Source organism: Microtus oregoni, unplaced genomic scaffold, assembly GCF_018167655.1.
Source record: "Microtus oregoni isolate MIOR12 unplaced genomic scaffold, Mior012 000025F_ref0000491, whole genome shotgun sequence".
Classification (NCBI taxonomy): domain Eukaryota; kingdom Metazoa; phylum Chordata; class Mammalia; order Rodentia; family Cricetidae; genus Microtus; species Microtus oregoni.
In genome coordinates, this window is record NW_024543084.1 from 24,282,925 (window position 1) to 24,300,890 (window position 17,966).

Sequence of the window (17,966 nt, forward strand, 5' to 3'; positions counted from 1 at the left end):
TCCCAAATGCCATTTCTTCTTCTGGTCCTGCAAGTCACAAGGGAAAACGTGAGTCCAGCAAGAGGTAGAAAACAGCACAGTGTAGCCATGGAGCGTTTGCTGAGTGTTGCAGGGCCCCGGGTCTACCCCCAGCACTGCAAAACAGAACAGAATTACACCTTCACATGACTAAGGCAGGCTTCAGGCAAAGCAAGCAGTATCCATCCACCTCACCCTCAGACCCCCACCAGCCCCCTCAAAGCGCTCCGGTCTCACCCCCTGGCCAACCTGTGGTCCCCCCTGACATCTCTGCTCATCCTCAGGCTCGCCGCCCCCTCTGGGCATCAGCAACAGCGTCAGAACCTGTCACCAGTGTGGGGGACCCTGGTCTGGCTTAGCTACTGGGGACTTGAGCGTTGATGCGGAGGCAGGGGAGGGTGAGCCACAGCTTGTCCGCTGGTCTTGCAGTCAAGGTGTACAGGGCTGTCTTGGTGACCACGCCCTCTTTGACAGCTTCAGTCACCCCTGGATATGCTGCCAGGGCCGTGCACTCAGTCTTCCTGACCTTCTCTCCCCCACATCCAGTCTTACTACTCACTGTCCCAGGCATGGAGGAGACCCGGTCTGAGACGGACAAGACACTTTCTAAGCAGTCGTGGGACTCAAAGAAGGTAAGAACCGCAGAGTGGGCTGACCTTTTCACCAACCCAGCCTAGAAACAAGTGACTGGGTAGCTTGTTGAAGTGGCTCCATCTTCCCCAAGGTGGGTCCCTTGTGCAGCTTGACTGGCACCCAGGCATTGACATTAACAGTAGGCCTGTCAGACTGCCTAGAAACAGCTCCAACATTAACATCCATGACTGGTCACAGTGGTGAAGAGGACACACTCGTCCCAGCCGAGACCTCAGCACACTGTGACCAGGCCCAGACAGGAAGCATAGAACAAGGCCTTGCTTCAGAATACAAAGCAGAAGCAGGACTGGTGAGGGCCCTCGGGGGTGTTTGCCGCCAACCCTAGGATCCATATGGTAGGAGAGGACCAACTACCTCAAGTTGTCCTCTGACCTCCACGTGCCTATAATGGCACAAGCGTGCCCAGACTACCCCAGACACACGTACGCACAAATAAATACTAAATGTCAAAAAGGAAAAGGTGCAACTCAGCAGTTCTTGCAGAGGACCCAGGTTTTGTTCCCAGCACCCAGAAGGAGACTTAGAACCATCTGTGTTGCGGTCCAAGGAACCATTGCTGTCTTCTGACTCCATGCGCACCAGGCACACACCTCGTACACATTCATACTTGCAGGCAAAATACACATTAAAAAAAATAAATCTTTTTCTTTCAAAATAAAAGGGAAGCTGGGGATGTGATTCAGGGGTATCGTGTTTGCCTAGCATGTATGGATTCCATTCCCAACACTGAAGAAAGAATCTGAACGGTAAGGCATTGCACACTTTTAATCCCAACAGGGAAGCAGAAGCAGGATCTCTGTGAGTTCGAGGCCAGCTTGTCTACAGTTTCAGGACCACCAGGGCTACACAGAGAAACATCTCAAACTAAAACCAAAATAAAAAGAAAAGAATTTTTGATCATCTAAACTCTTGGCTCAGTTCAGAAGTAGGGTGGATGTGGGCTGTCACGCAGCTGATCTTGTGTGGCTCACTTCATCTCAGTACCTGAGGCTGAGGCAGGAGGAGCAGGAGTTTGCAACCAGCCTGGGCTCCATGACAGTGTGCAGAAATAAAAATATAGAGAAGAATGAATATATGTTCAGAGACCTGGGGGCATCATCATATAGCTAAGAAAGCCGTTATGGTCTCTGAGACCATGGGACATGTCTTTTTTTTATTATTACATTTTTTTAAACTGTATTGTGTATGTGAGTATGTATGTGTGTATATGCACGAGCATGTGCTTGTGTGTGTGTACCCTGGCATGTATGTGGAGGGAAGAGAACAACTTTAGGAGTCGGGTATCTTCTGCCATGTAGGTCCTGGGAATTGAACTCAGACCATCAGCCTATGTGGCAAGCTCCTTTACTGGCTGAACCATATAACTGACCCAGAAAGCTTTTCTAAGACTTCTCCAGCTGGAGTCCCATAATATAGCAAGTCTGCTGGTCATATGCCAGCCTCAGGGAAGCCCCAGCTGCTGCCTGCCTGCCCTTCATCCCTCTGGTCTGCACCCAGCCTGCAGCACTGGCCCCTAGAGGACCAGGATCTCAGAGTCCACAGGTATCCAGGAGTCCCCAGTGCCACAGCCTAGAGCTCTGCTGTGACCATTCCCAAGAGCAGCTCCAGGATCTGGGGAGGATGTGAGAAGATCTTTACATCTCCTGACTCTGCCCTGGGCTCCTCAGAGGCCCCCTGCATCGTCGCATGGTTGCTGGTCCTGGGCAGGGGAAGCAGGGAAGGGCACAGCACTGGGCTCTGCACACAGGCAGCTGTGGCTGCTACACGCCGTCTGCTCTACTCTCTTTCAGACGGGTTCCAGGCCCAAGTCCTGCGAGGTTCCTGGGATCAAGTAAGTGTGGCCCCCACCCCTCTGTTCCAGGGCTTTTCCATCTCCAAGTCTGTACCTGCCACTAGTGGGTACCCAGGAGGTCCTGGCCTGTCACTCGCTTGCAAACATGTCCCCTATACCTGTGGACAGCTTTTCTTCCAGCCTGGGGTCCTGTCATGTTCACAGCTCACCGTGTATCCACTGATCCCCTCAGTCCCCTCCTGTCCCACTGCAGTTGTCCTGGGGTGGCATGGCTGGCCAGTTAGTCATGGTCCCAGACCTCACGTCCTGTCCCCGTCTGCCTCCCCAGCATCTTCCCATCTGCAGAGCAGGACTGCACAGCAGCCCTGATCCCCGCTACCCACAACACAGGGGGCTCCCTCCCTGACCTCACCAACACCCATTTTCCCTCCCCACTCCCGACGCCGCTGGATCCCGAGGAACCCCCGTTCCCTGCTCTTACCAGCTCTAGCAGCACCGGCAGCCTTGCACATCTGGGCCTCAGCAGCACTGGTCAGGGTAAGGCTCCCATGCTATCCGCATCCCGCAGTAGCATGCATTGGAGTGAGGAGTTCGTGGGACTGTCTAGGGGTGACACACCCATACCCAGAGTCCCATAGGGCACGGCAAAGGCCCTGGGGTGGGAAGGTGAGCATTGCCTCTAGGAATCAAGCAGTGACTTCAGGGCAGTGCTATGCAGTGCTGAGCTTCAGGGACAGTCTGGGAGCCCTTGACTTCATTTGCTAGTGACACTTTGGCTTGGCCCTTACAAGTTTACCCATTTTGTTTTGTTTTTTTTTAATTAAAAAAATATTTTATGTGAATGGGTGTTTTACCCGCATGTGTGACTGTGCAGCGTGTGTGCACAGTACTTTCTGAGGACAGAAGAGGGTGCTGGGTCCTTGAATCTGAGTTACAGGTGGGCGTGAGCCTCCATGTGCATCCTGGGAGCTGACCCTGGATCCTCCAAAGGAACAGCCAGTGCCCTCACCTTTCAAGAGCTCTTCCCCTTGGCCTGTTCCAGACTCCAGCTCCTCAGTGCCCATCCCACTGGCTCCCTGTTGGACCCACCACTGCTTCTCCTTCTACTGTGGCTGCACCCTCTTTATTTTTACCACCTACTCATTGAGGGTCCGCCCCGCCATGAGACTGATCCTACTCAGCTCCTCTGCCACCTTGTCCCTACCCCACCCCATGAAAGCTGAGCCCCATGCCCCTACTTCTGACTATCTCCCAGCCCTGACCTTACAGCTAGTTGCACCTGCTCACTACAGGGCCTTTGCCTGGGGACCATCGCTCTCCTGATGACTCACTGCCCAGCTGGCACCTTCCACTCTGCTTCAGCCTCCCTTGGTGTGGGCCCGTGTCCTCCCCAGCTGTGACTGTGGCTGTAACGTGGATTAGGACAGACGGCAGGACACATGAAGGGTGGGGGTGCACAGGTGGCCTCTCTCTGGAGCTGCTCTCCAAACCTGAGGTTGTGGGTTGCCAAGGAGCCCTGTGACCCCTGAGGCAGGATTGATAGGTATTTGAGAGCAGGGACCTCTGTGCTTGTTGCTGATGTCAGCACACAGGGGACACAGGTCAGACAGTGCCGGTATTGTGTGCATGGGCGTGTTTATTTACTGAGATAGAAGGTGAGGGAGGGTCTTGTGGATACTTGATGCTAGGGCGAAGCCTGGGACCTTGTGTCAGCTCCGCAGATGCTAACGACAGAACTGGGCCACCCACACCACCCATGTGCACTCAACCATCTCTTCACCACCGAGCCACACACACCACCACCGGGCCCTTTCCTAGGCTTCCAGGGTCTCAAGAACAGGACCCTCAGTGTCAGCTGTAGAGTCTTCACAGCCTGATCATGTGCCTGTAAGTGCCCAGCTGCAAGGCCCACGGCACAGGGAGGGCCGCCATGCTCTTCTCCCCTCACCTCCTGTTCCAGGGCTCTCCACCACTGCTTCGATGTCAGTGTAAACAAGCACAGGGAATGGCTTGTGTGATATTGTTGCTGGCCCACTGGGTTGGCCAACCCTGCCCAGTAATATGTGCCATGTGTGGTTACGAGCCAGCCTCTCCCCTTCACAAGGACTTTGTTTTCTGGGCACTTTTAAATTGAGACAGACCCTGGCACACAGACAGTCCCCACCTTGTCTGCAGACCAGTACACAGTGGAGGCTGACCCAATGTCCACTGCTGGCTATATTGTAGAGGCCTGCAGGGCCCCACCAGCAGGGCTTGCATGCTAGGGCCAGGCCACTGCCACCTGGCCAGCCTGCCCTCCCTTCCCCTGCCCAGACTTCCCCTCCAGCTGGCTCTGCTCCATAGGTGATCCAAGCTGGGAAGAGGAACCCACCAGCAGGGTGCCCATGTGGTTTGCCTGCCCATCTGGCCTCTCTGGGTTTAGTGCTTAGGCAAGGATTAAAAATGCCCTTGTATTCATGACCAGAAGGCCAGGGCTAAACACACCAGCTGACAGTGTGATTTCTGTAGCCCACAATGTGTGTGTGAGTGTGTGTGTGTGTGTGTGTGTGCATGTGCACACGAGTGTGTGTGTGCATGTGTGTGCATGTGCACACGAGTGTGTGTACATGTGCACACGTGTCTGTGAGTGTATTGTGTGTGCATGTGCACACGTGTGTGAGTGTGTATGTGTGTGCATGTGCACACGTGTGTGAGAGTATGTGTGTGTGCATGTGTGAGTGTATGTGTGTGTGTTCATGTGTGTGTGCCTGTGTATGTGTGTGTGTGTGTGTTTTTGGAGATAGGGTGACCTGTGGCCCAGACTAGGCTAGAGCTTGCAGTGTACTCGGGCATGCCCTCAAAGCCCTAATCCTCCTGCCTCCAGCTCCCATGTGTGGGGTGCAAGCATTCCCCACTCTGTCTGGTGTCTGTGGCACTAGGGACTAAAGCAGAGCCTGTGTGTTCTAGGCAAGCCATCTGCCGGCTGAGCTACGAGCCCCTCTTAGCAGTCAAGTCCCGGCCTTCCACATCTACTTTTTTTTTTAATTATTTTTGGGTTTTTGTATGTGAGTATTTTACCTGTCTCGTGTCTCTGTACCACATGTGACTGGTGCTCTTGGAGGTCAGAGGAGGCCGTAGGGTCCCCTGGGACTGGAGTGACAGATGTTTGTGAGCCTGTGTGGGTGCTCCCTACAAGAGCAGCCAGTGCACTGAGCCATCTCTTCTCACAGAGCTCCTGCCTCCAGCCCAGCATGTGCTCCGATCTGACACTGGAGGGGCTGTCACTCACAATAAGGCAGCAGCCTAGAACCCTGGCCTCCCAGACAGCACCCAGTTCTGCCACCCCCACCCACTCCAGTGCTGGGTAGAAGCAATGACCCCTGGGATCCGAGGGAAAGTGCCGGCTGCCCACAAGCACCTGCCTAGGGCACAAAGGCTTTTTGTCCTTTCATCTCTCCTGGGAGTGCTGCTGTGCTCCCACCCACCCGACTTCAGGAGCAGGTGGGTCAGGTGCCACCTGCTCTAATGGTGCCTAGCCCTCCCTGTGCTTGAACCCTCACTGGGGCCTCACAGTGACCGCCTGAGGGCACTGTTAACATCTGCTGGGAACGTGAAGGAGGGAGGTGTCAAGTGCTGGTCCTCAGGGTTCCCCTGTCATCAAAGGGGCCTGTGCCCTTGATCTCACCCAGGTCCCTCATCACCTCAGAATTCAGGGGCTGAGAGGCCTGCAGAAGCCCTGGCAGGTGCGGGCATGTCACTGCAGGGCAGGGCTGTGGCAGAGTGAGGAGTCTGGTTTCAGTTCAAGCAGCCTTGGTAAGGGGTGTGGGGAGCTCCATCCTGCTGGAGGTGTCAAAGGATGTGGATGGAGCCTGCAAGGTTGTTGAGAGGTACCTTGGCAGGAGAGAACACGCTTGGAGGGCCCTGGCATTATAGAAACCCTAAGGATGGAATTGCTAGGTTTGAGCAAAGCCAGAAAGTAGATGGGCTGTGGTGATACAGGCCTGAGAGACGGCAGGAGAACTGCCCTGAGGCCAGAGCTAGCCTGCACTACCTAGTGAGTTCCAGGTCATTCTCACTACATAGCCAGCTTGAGACGAGCTTGAGCTTCACAAAACTCTATCTCAAAAGAAAAAAATGAAAATATAAAAAGAGGCCTGGGAGGCAGAGGCAGGCGGATTTCTGTGAGTTCAAGACCAGCCTGGTCTACAGAGCTAGTTCCAGGACAGGCTCCAAAGCCACAGAGAAACCCTGTCTCGAAAAACCAAAAAAAAAAAAAAAGAGGCCCGGCAGTGGTGGCACACACCTTTAATCCCAGCACTTCAGAGGCAGAGGCAGGTGGGTCTCAGAGTTTGAGGACAGCCTGGTCTACAGAGCACGTTCCAGGACAGCCAGGGATACACATAGAGAAACCCTGTCTTGAAAGACAAAACAAACAAGCAAGGGACTGGAGAGATGGCTCAGCAGTTACCACAAGTGTTGCCGTTGCAGAGGACCTAGGTTTAGTTCCCAGCACCCACAGCCATTCACAACTGTTGGAAATCTGAGGCCCTCTTGTCCTCCACCGTCATTGACCACACACAGACATACGTTTGGGGAAACACTCACACATTAAATAAATAAATAAATCTTAATAGATACAGATATGCACCAGTAGGGAAGGACATTATCTTCTTTTTTAATATTTATTTATTACGTATGCAATATTCGGTCTGTGTGTATGTCTGCAGGCCAGAAGAGGGCACCAGACCCCATTACAGATGGCTGTGAGTCACCATGTGGTTGCTGGGAATTGAACTCAGGACCTTAGGAAGAGCAGGCAATGCTCTTAACCTCTGAGCCATCTCTCCAGCCCAGGACATTACCTTCTAAAGCCAGGACATAACCACTGTCCCTGTCACCAGAGGTTGACAGGGCTCTGATGGGCAGCACTCCCAGGGATAATGTCCAAGATCCCAAGACAGGTTCTGATTGGTTACATGGGGTTAGTGCTGATTGTCAGAGGCCCATCCTGGGTATCACCACAAGTGGGCTGTGCCCATGTGACCGCCTCTCCTTAGTGCCCTTCTTCCTTTGTAGGTGTGAGCACCCCCAGCTCTTCTCCACAGCACCGGCCAGCAGTCATCAGCCCGCTGTCCCTGAGCACAGAGGCCAGGCGGCAGCAGGCCCAGCAGGTGTCACCCACCCTGTCCCCGCTGTCACCCATCACTCAGGTGCGAGGGTGAGGTGGGTGGGGAAGATGGGAATTCCCAGCTCCTCCCTTACCCCTGGTCTGTAGGATCTGGATCATGGTTCTGTTGTTAGCAGTTTATTTGTGTGTGTGCATGTGTGTGCGTGTGTGCGTGCGTGTGTGTGTGTGTCATGTGCATCAGGTTCCTTGGACTGGAATTAGAGGTGACTGTGAGCTGGCATGTGGGTTTGAGACCCAAACAGGTTTTCTGCAAAAGCAGCCAGCACTCAAGTCCCACATCAGCAATTTGTGCTGTTCATCAACAGAGCTTCCAGTAGAAACTGTTCAAACCATTGAGTTTTTTGTTGGTTGGTTTTGCTTTTTTGAGACAGGGTCTCACTGTATATATTGCCATGACTGGCCTGGACATATCCTGGAACTCACTCTGTAGACCAGGCTGGCCTCAAACTTAAGAGAGATCCACGTGCCTCTGCCCCGAGTGCTGGGATTAGAGGCGTGCGCCACCACCGCTAGCTATAATTCAGTATTAATTAAAGGCGTGTGCCACCACCACTAGCCATAATTCAGTATTTATTTTGGAGTATTTTTGTTTGTTTTTGAAACAAGGTTCATGTAACCTGAGGGACTGAGAATGACCTTGCATTAATCATCCTCTGTTCTCATCTCCTCTGTCACCACTCTTGGAGTGGTGTGAGGGCCATCAGCAGGCATCTGGGTTGCTGGGCAGAAAGAACAGCTTAGAGTGATCCCCCTGCCTCGGCCCCCGAGTGCTGGATGGCAAGTGTGCACCCCTGCCCAGGGCCTCTCTGTTTGTTTTTATGCCACACTCACTGAGTGTGGCGTCCTTGCTCTAGGGAGAACAGACTATTGGGATAAGACACATAGAGCTCCCCCCCTTGCCGCTGCCGGCACCGAGGATCCAGCGTCTCATCCTTGTCTTCTGCTACAGGCCGTGGCCATGGACACCCTGTCCCTGGAACAACAGCTGCCCTATGCCTTCTTCACCCAGGCTGGATCTCAGCAGCCTCCCCCACAGCCCCAGCCTCCACCTCCTCCTCCGCCTGTGTCGCAGCAGCAGCCACCACCCCCACAGGTGTCCGTGGGCCTCCCCCAGGGTGGCCCACTGCTGCCCAGTGCCAGCCTGACAAGAGGGCCCCAGCTGCCACCGCTATCAGTCACTGTCCCGTCCACTCTCCCCCAGTCTCCTGCAGAGAACCCCGGCCAGTCACCTATGGGGATCGACGCCACCTCGGTAAGCCTGAGAGGGCTCCCTGGGCACTCAGGGTGAGCCTGAGGGGCTCCCTGGGCACTCAGGGTGAGCCTGAGGGGGTCACTTGGGAACACTGAGCTTTTCCTATTTTCCACTTCAGTCTTGGCTGCTGTAGGAGGCTGTGCCACCAAGTGGCTCTGAGCCTCACAGGGAACCTGCTGAGGGGGCCCAGGTGGAAGTATCCATTCAGGACTGGGGGTGGCACCGTGCTCGAGCCAGACAAGGAAAATCAGCAAAGCTTGGCCCTCACCCCAGGAACTTCTGGCCTCCAGGGACAGTGGACCTGAGTGGCCTCGCAGCTCATGGGGTTCTCCATATCATCCAAGCTGGTCCCACCGTGACTATCCTGCTGGTTGAGCGCCCTTCCTCTACACCCGTCTAGGCTTAACCCTCCCCAGCTTGCTTACCCAGGCCACTAAATACTCTGGGGAGGCTGAGAGTAAGAGACCCAGAAAGCCGCGTGAATGCTCACAGCCTCCAGGCTGGAGTGTGGTCAGAATTCAGGCCCTGCCCCTGTATAACCTGCCTCTGAGGATACCTTGAGCAGTCAGAGGGTGTGACCTGTGGGATTGTATGTCATGTCATGTGCTCACTGCAGTTTTGTTTAACCCAGTGTGTTGCTGCGGACACAGGGGGGTTGCCAGGACGGGCTGCTAAGGGGATAGGGGCAGAAGACCATCTCCGCTTGTGAAGCTGCTGTTCCCGTCCAATGTATGGGGTGGGGGTTTGAGTGGGTATGTACATGTGTGAATTCCAGCTCACTGGGGTTCATGCAGCAGGTGTGCAATGTGTGTCTGCACATTCTAGGTGTGCAGGCATAGTGTTGTAGATGCTTAGACATATCCATGGATGTGCACACACATGTATGTGTTCATGTAAATAGTGTATGCTGTGATGTGTGCAAGAGTGTTTGTGGGGGTGTAGGTGGGAAGTGTGTGCAAATGTATTTGTGGGTGTTGTATATGTGTTCATGAATGGAGTGTGTGTATTAATGAGTGGAGTTATTCAGGTAAGTGTCGTTCATTTATGTGGTGTGCTTATAGGAGTGTGTGGATTACCATATGGATATACAACTGTGTCAGGTGGGTGTGCAAGGGTTTTGCATCTGACAGGAGTCCCTGCTGTGGGCTCCAGGTGGGGTCCTGCAGCCCTCTGCGCGCCCTCGGGAAGCTGCGTCAGTCAGATCCTCCACCTCAGAGCTCACGGTGGATTCTCAGGACCACTGACAACCACGTGGCATCCATTGTTGAGGGTCCAGACATCAGGCCGGGGTTTGTTGGGCCAGTGCAGGAGTCAGCGAACCCTGCCTGTCTGTCATCACAGGCCCCGTCTCTGCAGTACCGCACGAGCGCAGGCTCACCCGCCAACCAGTCTCCCACCTCTCCAGTCTCCAATCAAGGCTTCTCCCCTGGAAGTTCCCCACAAGTAAGGGCCCCTCCCCTGGCCCTGTGCCACCTCACCTCTCCCATGTGCCAAGTGCTCCCCTGCGCTGTCACCCGCTCATGCCATCTGCCCAGGGCTGTGCACCCACCGGGTAGGCCTCCTGCGCCAAGGGGGCAGGACACAGGACAGGGCACAGAAGTTTGTCACACCGTTGATAACCATGGCACAAAGGTCCTCGGGATGCCAGAACAGCCCCACTGTGTGACTCAGAGGCCTGTGAAGGTCAAGGGGCAGCTTGTCCAGGCACAGCCAGTCTGGGAGCTGCTCGGCCTCTCCCTCCACCCCTGGGTTCAGCTGTTGATACAGCAGTCTGTATGTAACCACACTTGGCTGATATGGCCTTCGTTTTACTTGGGTTGTGGTTTTGAGACAAGGTCTTATGTAGCCCAGGCTGTCCCTCATTCACTGTGTAGCCCAAGTGACCTCAAACTCTGAATCCTCCTGCCTCAGCGTGTCAGTACACATCAGCACAACAGCCCAGATCCAGTGAGCAGCACATCCCAGATGCCCTTGCCCTGCAGGCCCGAATCAGCTAAGAAAGCACCCTCCACTCCTCACAGCCTTCTTCCCTGTTCGGGTTGAGGTGTGGCTCAGTCTCATTGGGCCCACATTCTGTTCAGAACATCTGTCAGGAGCTCACCATCCCGGGGCCACCCCACCCTAAAATGCCACCAGGCAGAGACAGTTGTATTGTCCTTTGTAACGCCCCAGGCACTGAAGTCTCCTTAGCCCCAGTACAGGGGCATTAGGTTCCTTCCAGGCTAGGACCAGAAGGAGCACCAGACAGAGCACCAGTCAAAGATGAGGCTGTGAGGTTCCCAGTGGTGGCCATCCACCTGCTTCAGTCAGCACCAGTCCACTCCCGCTGAGCTCTGGGGCTCGACAGCAGCAGGTAGGACAGAGCAGGAGCCTGCAGTCCGCTGCACACCTCTCTGAGAACAGTGTGGGACATTGTTTGTCCCAGAGGGAGCAGGCTGTCCTAGTCCTGTTGTTCAGCCTGTGTGCCTGTAACTCACTCATATGGAAAACAGGTGCCATCTGCTGGTGAGGCCAGGACTCTTGGGGAATGTGACTCTAGTGGAGACTGCAGAGGCAAAAGGTTCATCCAGAACCCAGAGGTGCCTGGGCTAGACCACATATGGCTTCCTGTTGGGTTGCCTTAGGCAGGCCACTGGGCCTTGGCTGTGTCCCCTCTGAGCATGGTGCCGTGTTTATTCACCCAGGCCTGGTTCCTGCTAGAATTCAAGCCCTACCCTGAGTTGCTTACTTCAAGGGTAGCCTCACAAGGCTCTGGGACAGAATAGCCACCATCTCGGAAGTATGCCCAGCACCCCAAAATAGCCCTGCCCCCTCTTAAATGAAATCCTCAGCTACTGCTGAGGCTGTGGGACTTGGGCAGCAGGGCCTGTCATGAGACATCTGTCTCCTCCCAGGAACCGGATCCTGAACGCACCCTAGATGAAGCTCACACTGAGCCGGCAGCCCGTGGACACTGTCTCTTAGGATCTCATTGGTGTCAGCACATTCAGGAAGGCCTGGGTCTGGTGGCTTCTTTGGGCCACTCTGTCACAGAGGAGAAAATGGGTCCCCATCTTCAGTGACCTGTCAGGCTCGTGATAGCTATAACTCTAGGTGCCTTGGGTGTGACTTAGCCACGTTTACGGCCACCCATGCCCTTTTGTCCACGTCCCAGCCAGCTCCAGGGCATGTCCTTAGTGTAGCCCGCAGGAGCTCTCTTCTGACGGTCCTATGGTCCTAAAGGCCCCTGTCCTTCTGCCTGGTCCTGAAAGTCCAGCTAGCCGTGACTGAAAGGCAAGTGTCATAGGAATGCACTGTACAGAGCCCAGGGTGTCACAGTCAGCCCTAGGCAGTGGCTTGTCCCTGACTGTCTCCTGTGCCATTTCCATGTTTCCCCAAGAACATACTGCATCCCAAACACAAATGCACACACTGCCTGTCCTCGGCTTCAGGAACCCCACAGTTCCTGCTTCCTCTAAAAAGGAAGTGCTGTTCCCCATACCCAGGGTTAGGGCAGTGCTGTCAGAGGGCCTGCACCCCAGCATCAGGGCACAGACCCTAAGAATTACAAGTTAAATGACAGTTAACCCCACCCTCTAGGAGGCTCCAGGGGTTTCATCCCACCCAGGGGCTGTGGGAAGCACAGATGTCAGAAGCACTCCCGCCCCTGGGTCTCAGGCTGCAACCACAGCAGGGCTCTTTTCTGTCCACAGCACACATCCACCCTGGGCAGCGTGTTTGGGGACGCGTACTATGAGCAGCAGATGACAGCCAGGCAGGCCAATGCTCTGTCCCGCCAGGTGAGCGGGTACCCAGGCCTATGGGCCATGCCACAGCAAGACCAGGCCTCACAGAGACCCGTGTACCATCCTAGGCTCCACTGCTCTGCCCCCTGTCCTGCTGCCAGGCTGTGAAAGCGAAGGCCCTGGCAAGGGTGACTTGTCCACATCTCCCTGACCTCTGTGAACCCTGCAGGGTAGAGTTTGAGGGCACGGGAGGAAGGGCAGGCATGTCCTTGGTGTGGGCTCCTGACTGTCCCGTGGCAGTGGCGGGAAGGGCTCTGCCGGAGGGGAAGCCTGGGAGGATTCGGTGGCTTCGAGTCTCACTGGCCCATCCATCATCCATCCATCACCTTGCCAGCAGGGCCGTGGGTGGGAGGAACTGTCCCTGTTCATCGTCCTCACGGCCTCTCCTGGTCCCTGCGTAGCTGGAGCAGTTCAACATGCTGGAGAACGCCATCAGCCCCAGCAGCCTGTACAGCCCGGGCTCCACACTCAACTACGCCCAGGCCGCCATGATGGGTCTGAGCGGGAGCCATGGAGGCCTGCAGGACCCACAGCAGCTCAGCTACACGGGCCACGGCGGGATCCCTGACATCATCCTCACGGGTGTGTGTCCTCAGCCCACGCTGCCGCCCCAGCTGTCTCCCCACAGTACATCCCATTCCCTCTCCTCACACTGTGCGCTGGATTCCAGTTCTCATCTTCAGCCAGGGAGAGTTGCCATGCACAGGGCCCTCTGTTTAGGACCAAGCTGGTCACACTTCAGCCCAGTACTCTGTCCTTTGCTGGCAGTCCCACACCCATATCCAGGAGACAGTCCTATTCATCCCACAGAGCAGTGTAGCCAAACCTCACTCCATCTAGCCCAGTGGCCAGCCCACCCCAAGTCTCCCTTATCTACCTCCTGTTCTCTGTTGGGGATAGTGTCCCCCCATCCTGTGGGCTTTATCCTCAGGACCCCTGCAGCTTGAAGGGTGGGCTCTGTGGTTAGATAGACCCATCCACCAGCCAAGAAAGGATGGCTGTGAGTCTCCAGGCCTGGACACTGGGCAGGCACAGCCCTGACGGTAAAGAGCTGAGCCTCCAGGGAGTAGCCATGTACCTCAGACCGTGAGTCAGTAGCATGTATCCTTCAGGCGGACATTGCCGTCCGCCACCAAGCATGTGGTGTTATGGGTGTCTGGTCTCAACCTGTACTCAGGACTGGACCAACTGAGGCTGTGTGCACCAGTGCCAGTGTCTACCCCATCATGAATACCTTAGCTGTTCTGATGCCCCTGCAGAGCTTTCCCTGGGGTGAGCTGCCCCCCCACACTGGTGGGAGGTGTCTGGTTCCCTGGAGCCAAGGCTAAGCCTTATCATTTGTCCCCCCCCCCCCACAGTGACAGGAGAGTCCCCCCCCAGCCTCTCTAAGGACCTGAGCAGCACACTGGCAGGGGTCAGTGATGTTGGCTTTGACTCAGACCATCAGTTCCCACTGGATGAACTGAAGATCGACCCTCTGACCCTGGACGGACTTCATATGTTGAATGACCCCGACATGGTCCTAGCCGACCCGGCCACCGAGGACACCTTCCGAATGGACCGCCTGTGAGTGGCCGTGCTTGCCACCCACCGCTGGTCAGTCCCCGACGGCGCCGCTCCAAACCTGGGGATGGCGATGTTCCATCCTCCTTTGCCAACGGCCAAGCTTGTGGTTCTGAGCTTGCAATGCTGCCCAGCACCCCCTGCCAGCCGCTACCCTGGTTGTTCACCTCCCTGATGCCAGGCCAGCTATCTGTCCATCTATCCGTCTAGCTGCAGCCAGGCTGATCACAGGGACTGTGAGTGCCTGGCCCCCATGGACTTTCCCCACGCTCTCTCCCTGGCCCCTCATCGGGGATGATGGGGCCCTCATCAGTGGTCCACTTCCAAGATACCCAAAGTGTCACTCACTCCCAGATGTGCTGCACAGGGGGCTGGGGCCTGAGCGTGGGAGTGCCCTAGAGGCTAAGGTGCACCGTCCATTCAACTGTTCTCAGCTGTCACTGCCTCTCTTCATCCCTACCCCTCCTCTGCCATCACCCCCAGTCCTGGTCAGGTCACGCATGCCCACCATGCCCAGGGCGAAGACAGCAGAGCAAAGGGACAGACTCGGAGCAGAATAAACACTATTGGATGGCGGCCTTTCATATTCCTGAGTGCTCTTGGAGCCTGACAGTCGACCTGTGGTCAAACGTGGTGTGGTCAGAGCCCACTGAAGCAGCCAGTGTCCCCTCCTCCACCCTCTTTCAAGCACCCTTTGCCTACTGCCAGACAATGCCCAGCATTGCCATACAGGGCAGACGGAGGGTCATAGGCCGCCTGCCCATTTTCATCCTTCCTTCCCAGTCCCATGATTGGTTCTTACTGCTGCTTAGGAACTGGGGCTCAGGCGACAGCAACCCTGTGGGTTTTGCTTTTCCTTGAGTTTGTATTAACGTTTGTTGACCGACCCTCCAGCCTCTCTGGCATGGAAGCATGTGTTATCCCCAGTCCCACCTTGACCTTTTTTTTTTTTTTTTCCAAGCCAGGCTGTCTGGCTGCACACCCAGATGTCACTCACCTGCACTTAGTCTCAACTCCAAAGAGCTGGATGGGCAAGGAGGGGACTGGATGCAAGGTCCTGGTGACAAAACTGTAAGAACCACAGAACAGACTCCTAGGAACAGGCCTTGACTTTCATTGGGGACCTCTGGAGAACGCATTTCCTCTGAGCCTCCCCAAGGTGCCAGCCAGGCCTCAGTAGTTGGCTGGTCGCCACATCTCTATGCTAACAGTCTGTGTTGGGAGCTGTGGACCTGGCTTGTCTTTTGTGGGCCACTTTTAGCCTGGAAGCTCTGATTCCCCATGACCTTGAGTTACAACTTGACGCTGTCGTATGCCTTTATCCACCAGGGCCACGCCTTTTGCTTGTTTCTCGGTGATTTCGCCCATTGCCCATGCTGGGGGTTTGGGGAGCACGGGAACTGTGTGTGTCTTTCCCCAAGCCACTCTGTGACTGCCTGCATGAGAAAGCCGCTGCCCCTCCATCACCGTGCCCCACCCCGTTCCCATGGACTTGGGGACATAGCATTGGTTTGTCCTGTTCACCTGTCACCATGGTACGTGCTAGGAGGGAATAGCAGGGACATCACCATCATCCTCCTTAGGAAGCATGCATGGTGTGTGCTTGTCTTTCACCCTGCCTGAGCTATGTGAGACCCTGTCTTAAGACAGAAGGTGCACATGCTTGGAGTCTGATTCTCCCCAGGTGGAGAAGCCTGAACAAATAGCCTTAGCAAGGTAGAGAGTCAGAGGCAGTTGTCAGGCAAGGCCCGACTTCCAGGAGCCAGTCACTGGCCTTTCAGGTTCTCAGTGAGCTGGGGCAGGAGGGACACCCCGCAGCCAGGAGTGTGCATGTAGCTGCGTTAGCATGACTTGGTTCATTGCCAAGTTCCTTGATGGGGTGATGGGGCCCCAGCCAGGGGTTAGGTGCCTGCGTGTTCTGGATGGGCTCACTTTTCCCCCACCCTGGGCCTAGAGGCTTGGTGGCAGTGGTACCCCTGAGGGTAGTCTTTGTTTTCTAGATGTCAGTTATCTTGCCTAGTATTGCCAAGCCATCCCGAGTCAGTGCTGTGGGGACCCCCAGCTGGTGACGTAACATACTGACCCATTGAACTTTGATGGGAGCAGTTATCCTGGAATCCCCACAACATGTACATAGATCTCTGCCCACATCCATGCTTTCTCAGGACAGGTTTGGACACCTGGCCTTTCCCTGCAGACCTCAGCTATGTGCCATCTTCAGCCAAGCCTCAGCTATGAGGCGGTCTGACCCATTTCTCCATTTCAGAACAAAGTGGAGCACTATGCTCAGATGCCTCAATTTACCTCGCCGTTTCAGCCCCTGGGGCAGTGGTTGTCCACCCACAGGCCCCCAGATGGAGGAGGCAGCTGCACCCAGCCCGTTTCTGTCCCCTCCAGCGACGGGTCCTGTCCATGTCCCTTCTCTGTGGCACCGTTCAATGCCAGGGAGGGCTCTCAAGTTCATTGCATATTTAGTCTGGCCTTCAGCTCTTTGAAAGACTCTTACAGGGGCCCTAGCGAGACCCACACACCACCCCCAGCATGCCAAGATGGCTGGCAGCTGTCACAGTGGGCCTGGTGCAGGACAAGAACAGGCAGAAGGTACGGAGGCAGCCGCCTGTGCCGGTGCTGACCACTCTGGTCATGGGATTGGTTCATGGCATCCTGGGTTTCTGTTTTTCCTTAGAAAGTTTCTGTGCCCAATAGAGCCATAGGTGGAGAGGGCTGGTGGGATCAGGGTCCTGGTGGAACTGCGGCACAGGTGTGGGTCGGTCAGGTCAGATTATATTTGTGCCCTAGGCCCTGCCTGTTGTCCCTCAAGAAGTGTCCAGGTGAGGGCATCATGTGTGTGGTCCGAACAGCTGGAGGGAGACACGGCCTTTTTCAGACCCCAAGGCCTGCCCCAAGTGTGGTGGTTCCTGGTCCTTTTCATACCCTTTCTCCTTGTCCCCTGGGGTCCCTACTTCCTTCAGGAATCTCCTGGTGGATGACCTGGAGCCCCTGATCACTGCTGTCTCAGGCATGGCCCTCAGTGTGGCACAAATGCTCACCACCCCATTGGTCATAGCTGTGTCTCCCCATTGGGGCAGAAGGTGGAGGGACCTGTGCCCTCTCAAGCCTGGGTGCTGGGGTACTCCCAACGGCAAGGGGTCCCCTTCCATTGCTTTTTCAAACTCGTTGGGCTCAGGGGCCCAACTCTCTGGGCAGGGTGGGGACAGCGGCACCTTCTGGACTCAGCCTTTCCCTGGGGCTGGAGATCCGTCACATGTAGTAGGGGCTCACCCCATCTCTTGGGGCTCTAGAATCCCAGGGTGACCAAGGTCCAACTGATTACACGGGGGACATGAGGCCAGCTTTGGTTCTCAGGCTATCTCACCCCATAGTAGGAAACAGAATGCCATGGGCTGGGCAGCCCCTCTGATATATGCAAATGGATGGTCCCACCCCCCTCCCTGTGCCCACGCTGGCTCCGCCCCCAGCATGCGCACTCTGCCGCTGTGGATGTCTGTGAACTACACACATGGACACTGCAGTTGGGGGTCAGGTTGCTCAGGGCACGCACGGCTGCCCACCCCACCTTCTGGCGCAGACGCTTCTTTGTATTTTTGCGCCCTTTGTAATGAAATGTAATAAAAACCCAATGTTTTCGTCTGGGCCTCTCCCTCTTTTCCTCCTCCATCCTGGATGCCTTGTTCTTCTGTGTCTGAGCCCCACACAGGCCTGAGCTCCTTGCAC

The 17,966-nt window shown here is 55.6% G+C and overlaps 1 protein-coding gene across 3 annotated transcripts in view; it reads left to right on the forward strand.

Annotated features, from left to right (window-relative positions):
- Positions 1 to 17,896, forward strand: part of Crtc1 (CREB regulated transcription coactivator 1) — a 58,594-nt gene extending 40,698 nt beyond the window's left edge. The window contains exons 6-15 of one of the 3 annotated variants that reach the window (XM_041674434.1): positions 565 to 650; positions 2,463 to 2,503; positions 2,793 to 3,001; positions 7,520 to 7,653; positions 8,581 to 8,724; positions 8,833 to 8,883; positions 10,225 to 10,326; positions 12,576 to 12,662; positions 13,070 to 13,250; positions 14,027 to 17,896. In XM_041674434.1, the coding sequence (XP_041530368.1) occupies positions 565 to 650; positions 2,463 to 2,503; positions 2,793 to 3,001; positions 7,520 to 7,653; positions 8,581 to 8,724; positions 8,833 to 8,883; positions 10,225 to 10,326; positions 12,576 to 12,662; positions 13,070 to 13,250; positions 14,027 to 14,238 (1,247 nt within the window). In that variant the 3' untranslated portion in view covers positions 14,239 to 17,896. Of the gene's footprint in view, positions 1 to 564; positions 651 to 2,462; positions 2,504 to 2,792; positions 3,002 to 7,519; positions 7,654 to 8,580; positions 8,884 to 10,224; positions 10,327 to 12,575; positions 12,663 to 13,069; positions 13,251 to 14,026 lie in introns of all 3 variants that reach the window. The other 2 variants (XM_041674432.1, XM_041674433.1) reach the window with 2 other exon arrangements.
- Positions 17,897 to 17,966: the final 70 nt, after the last annotated feature.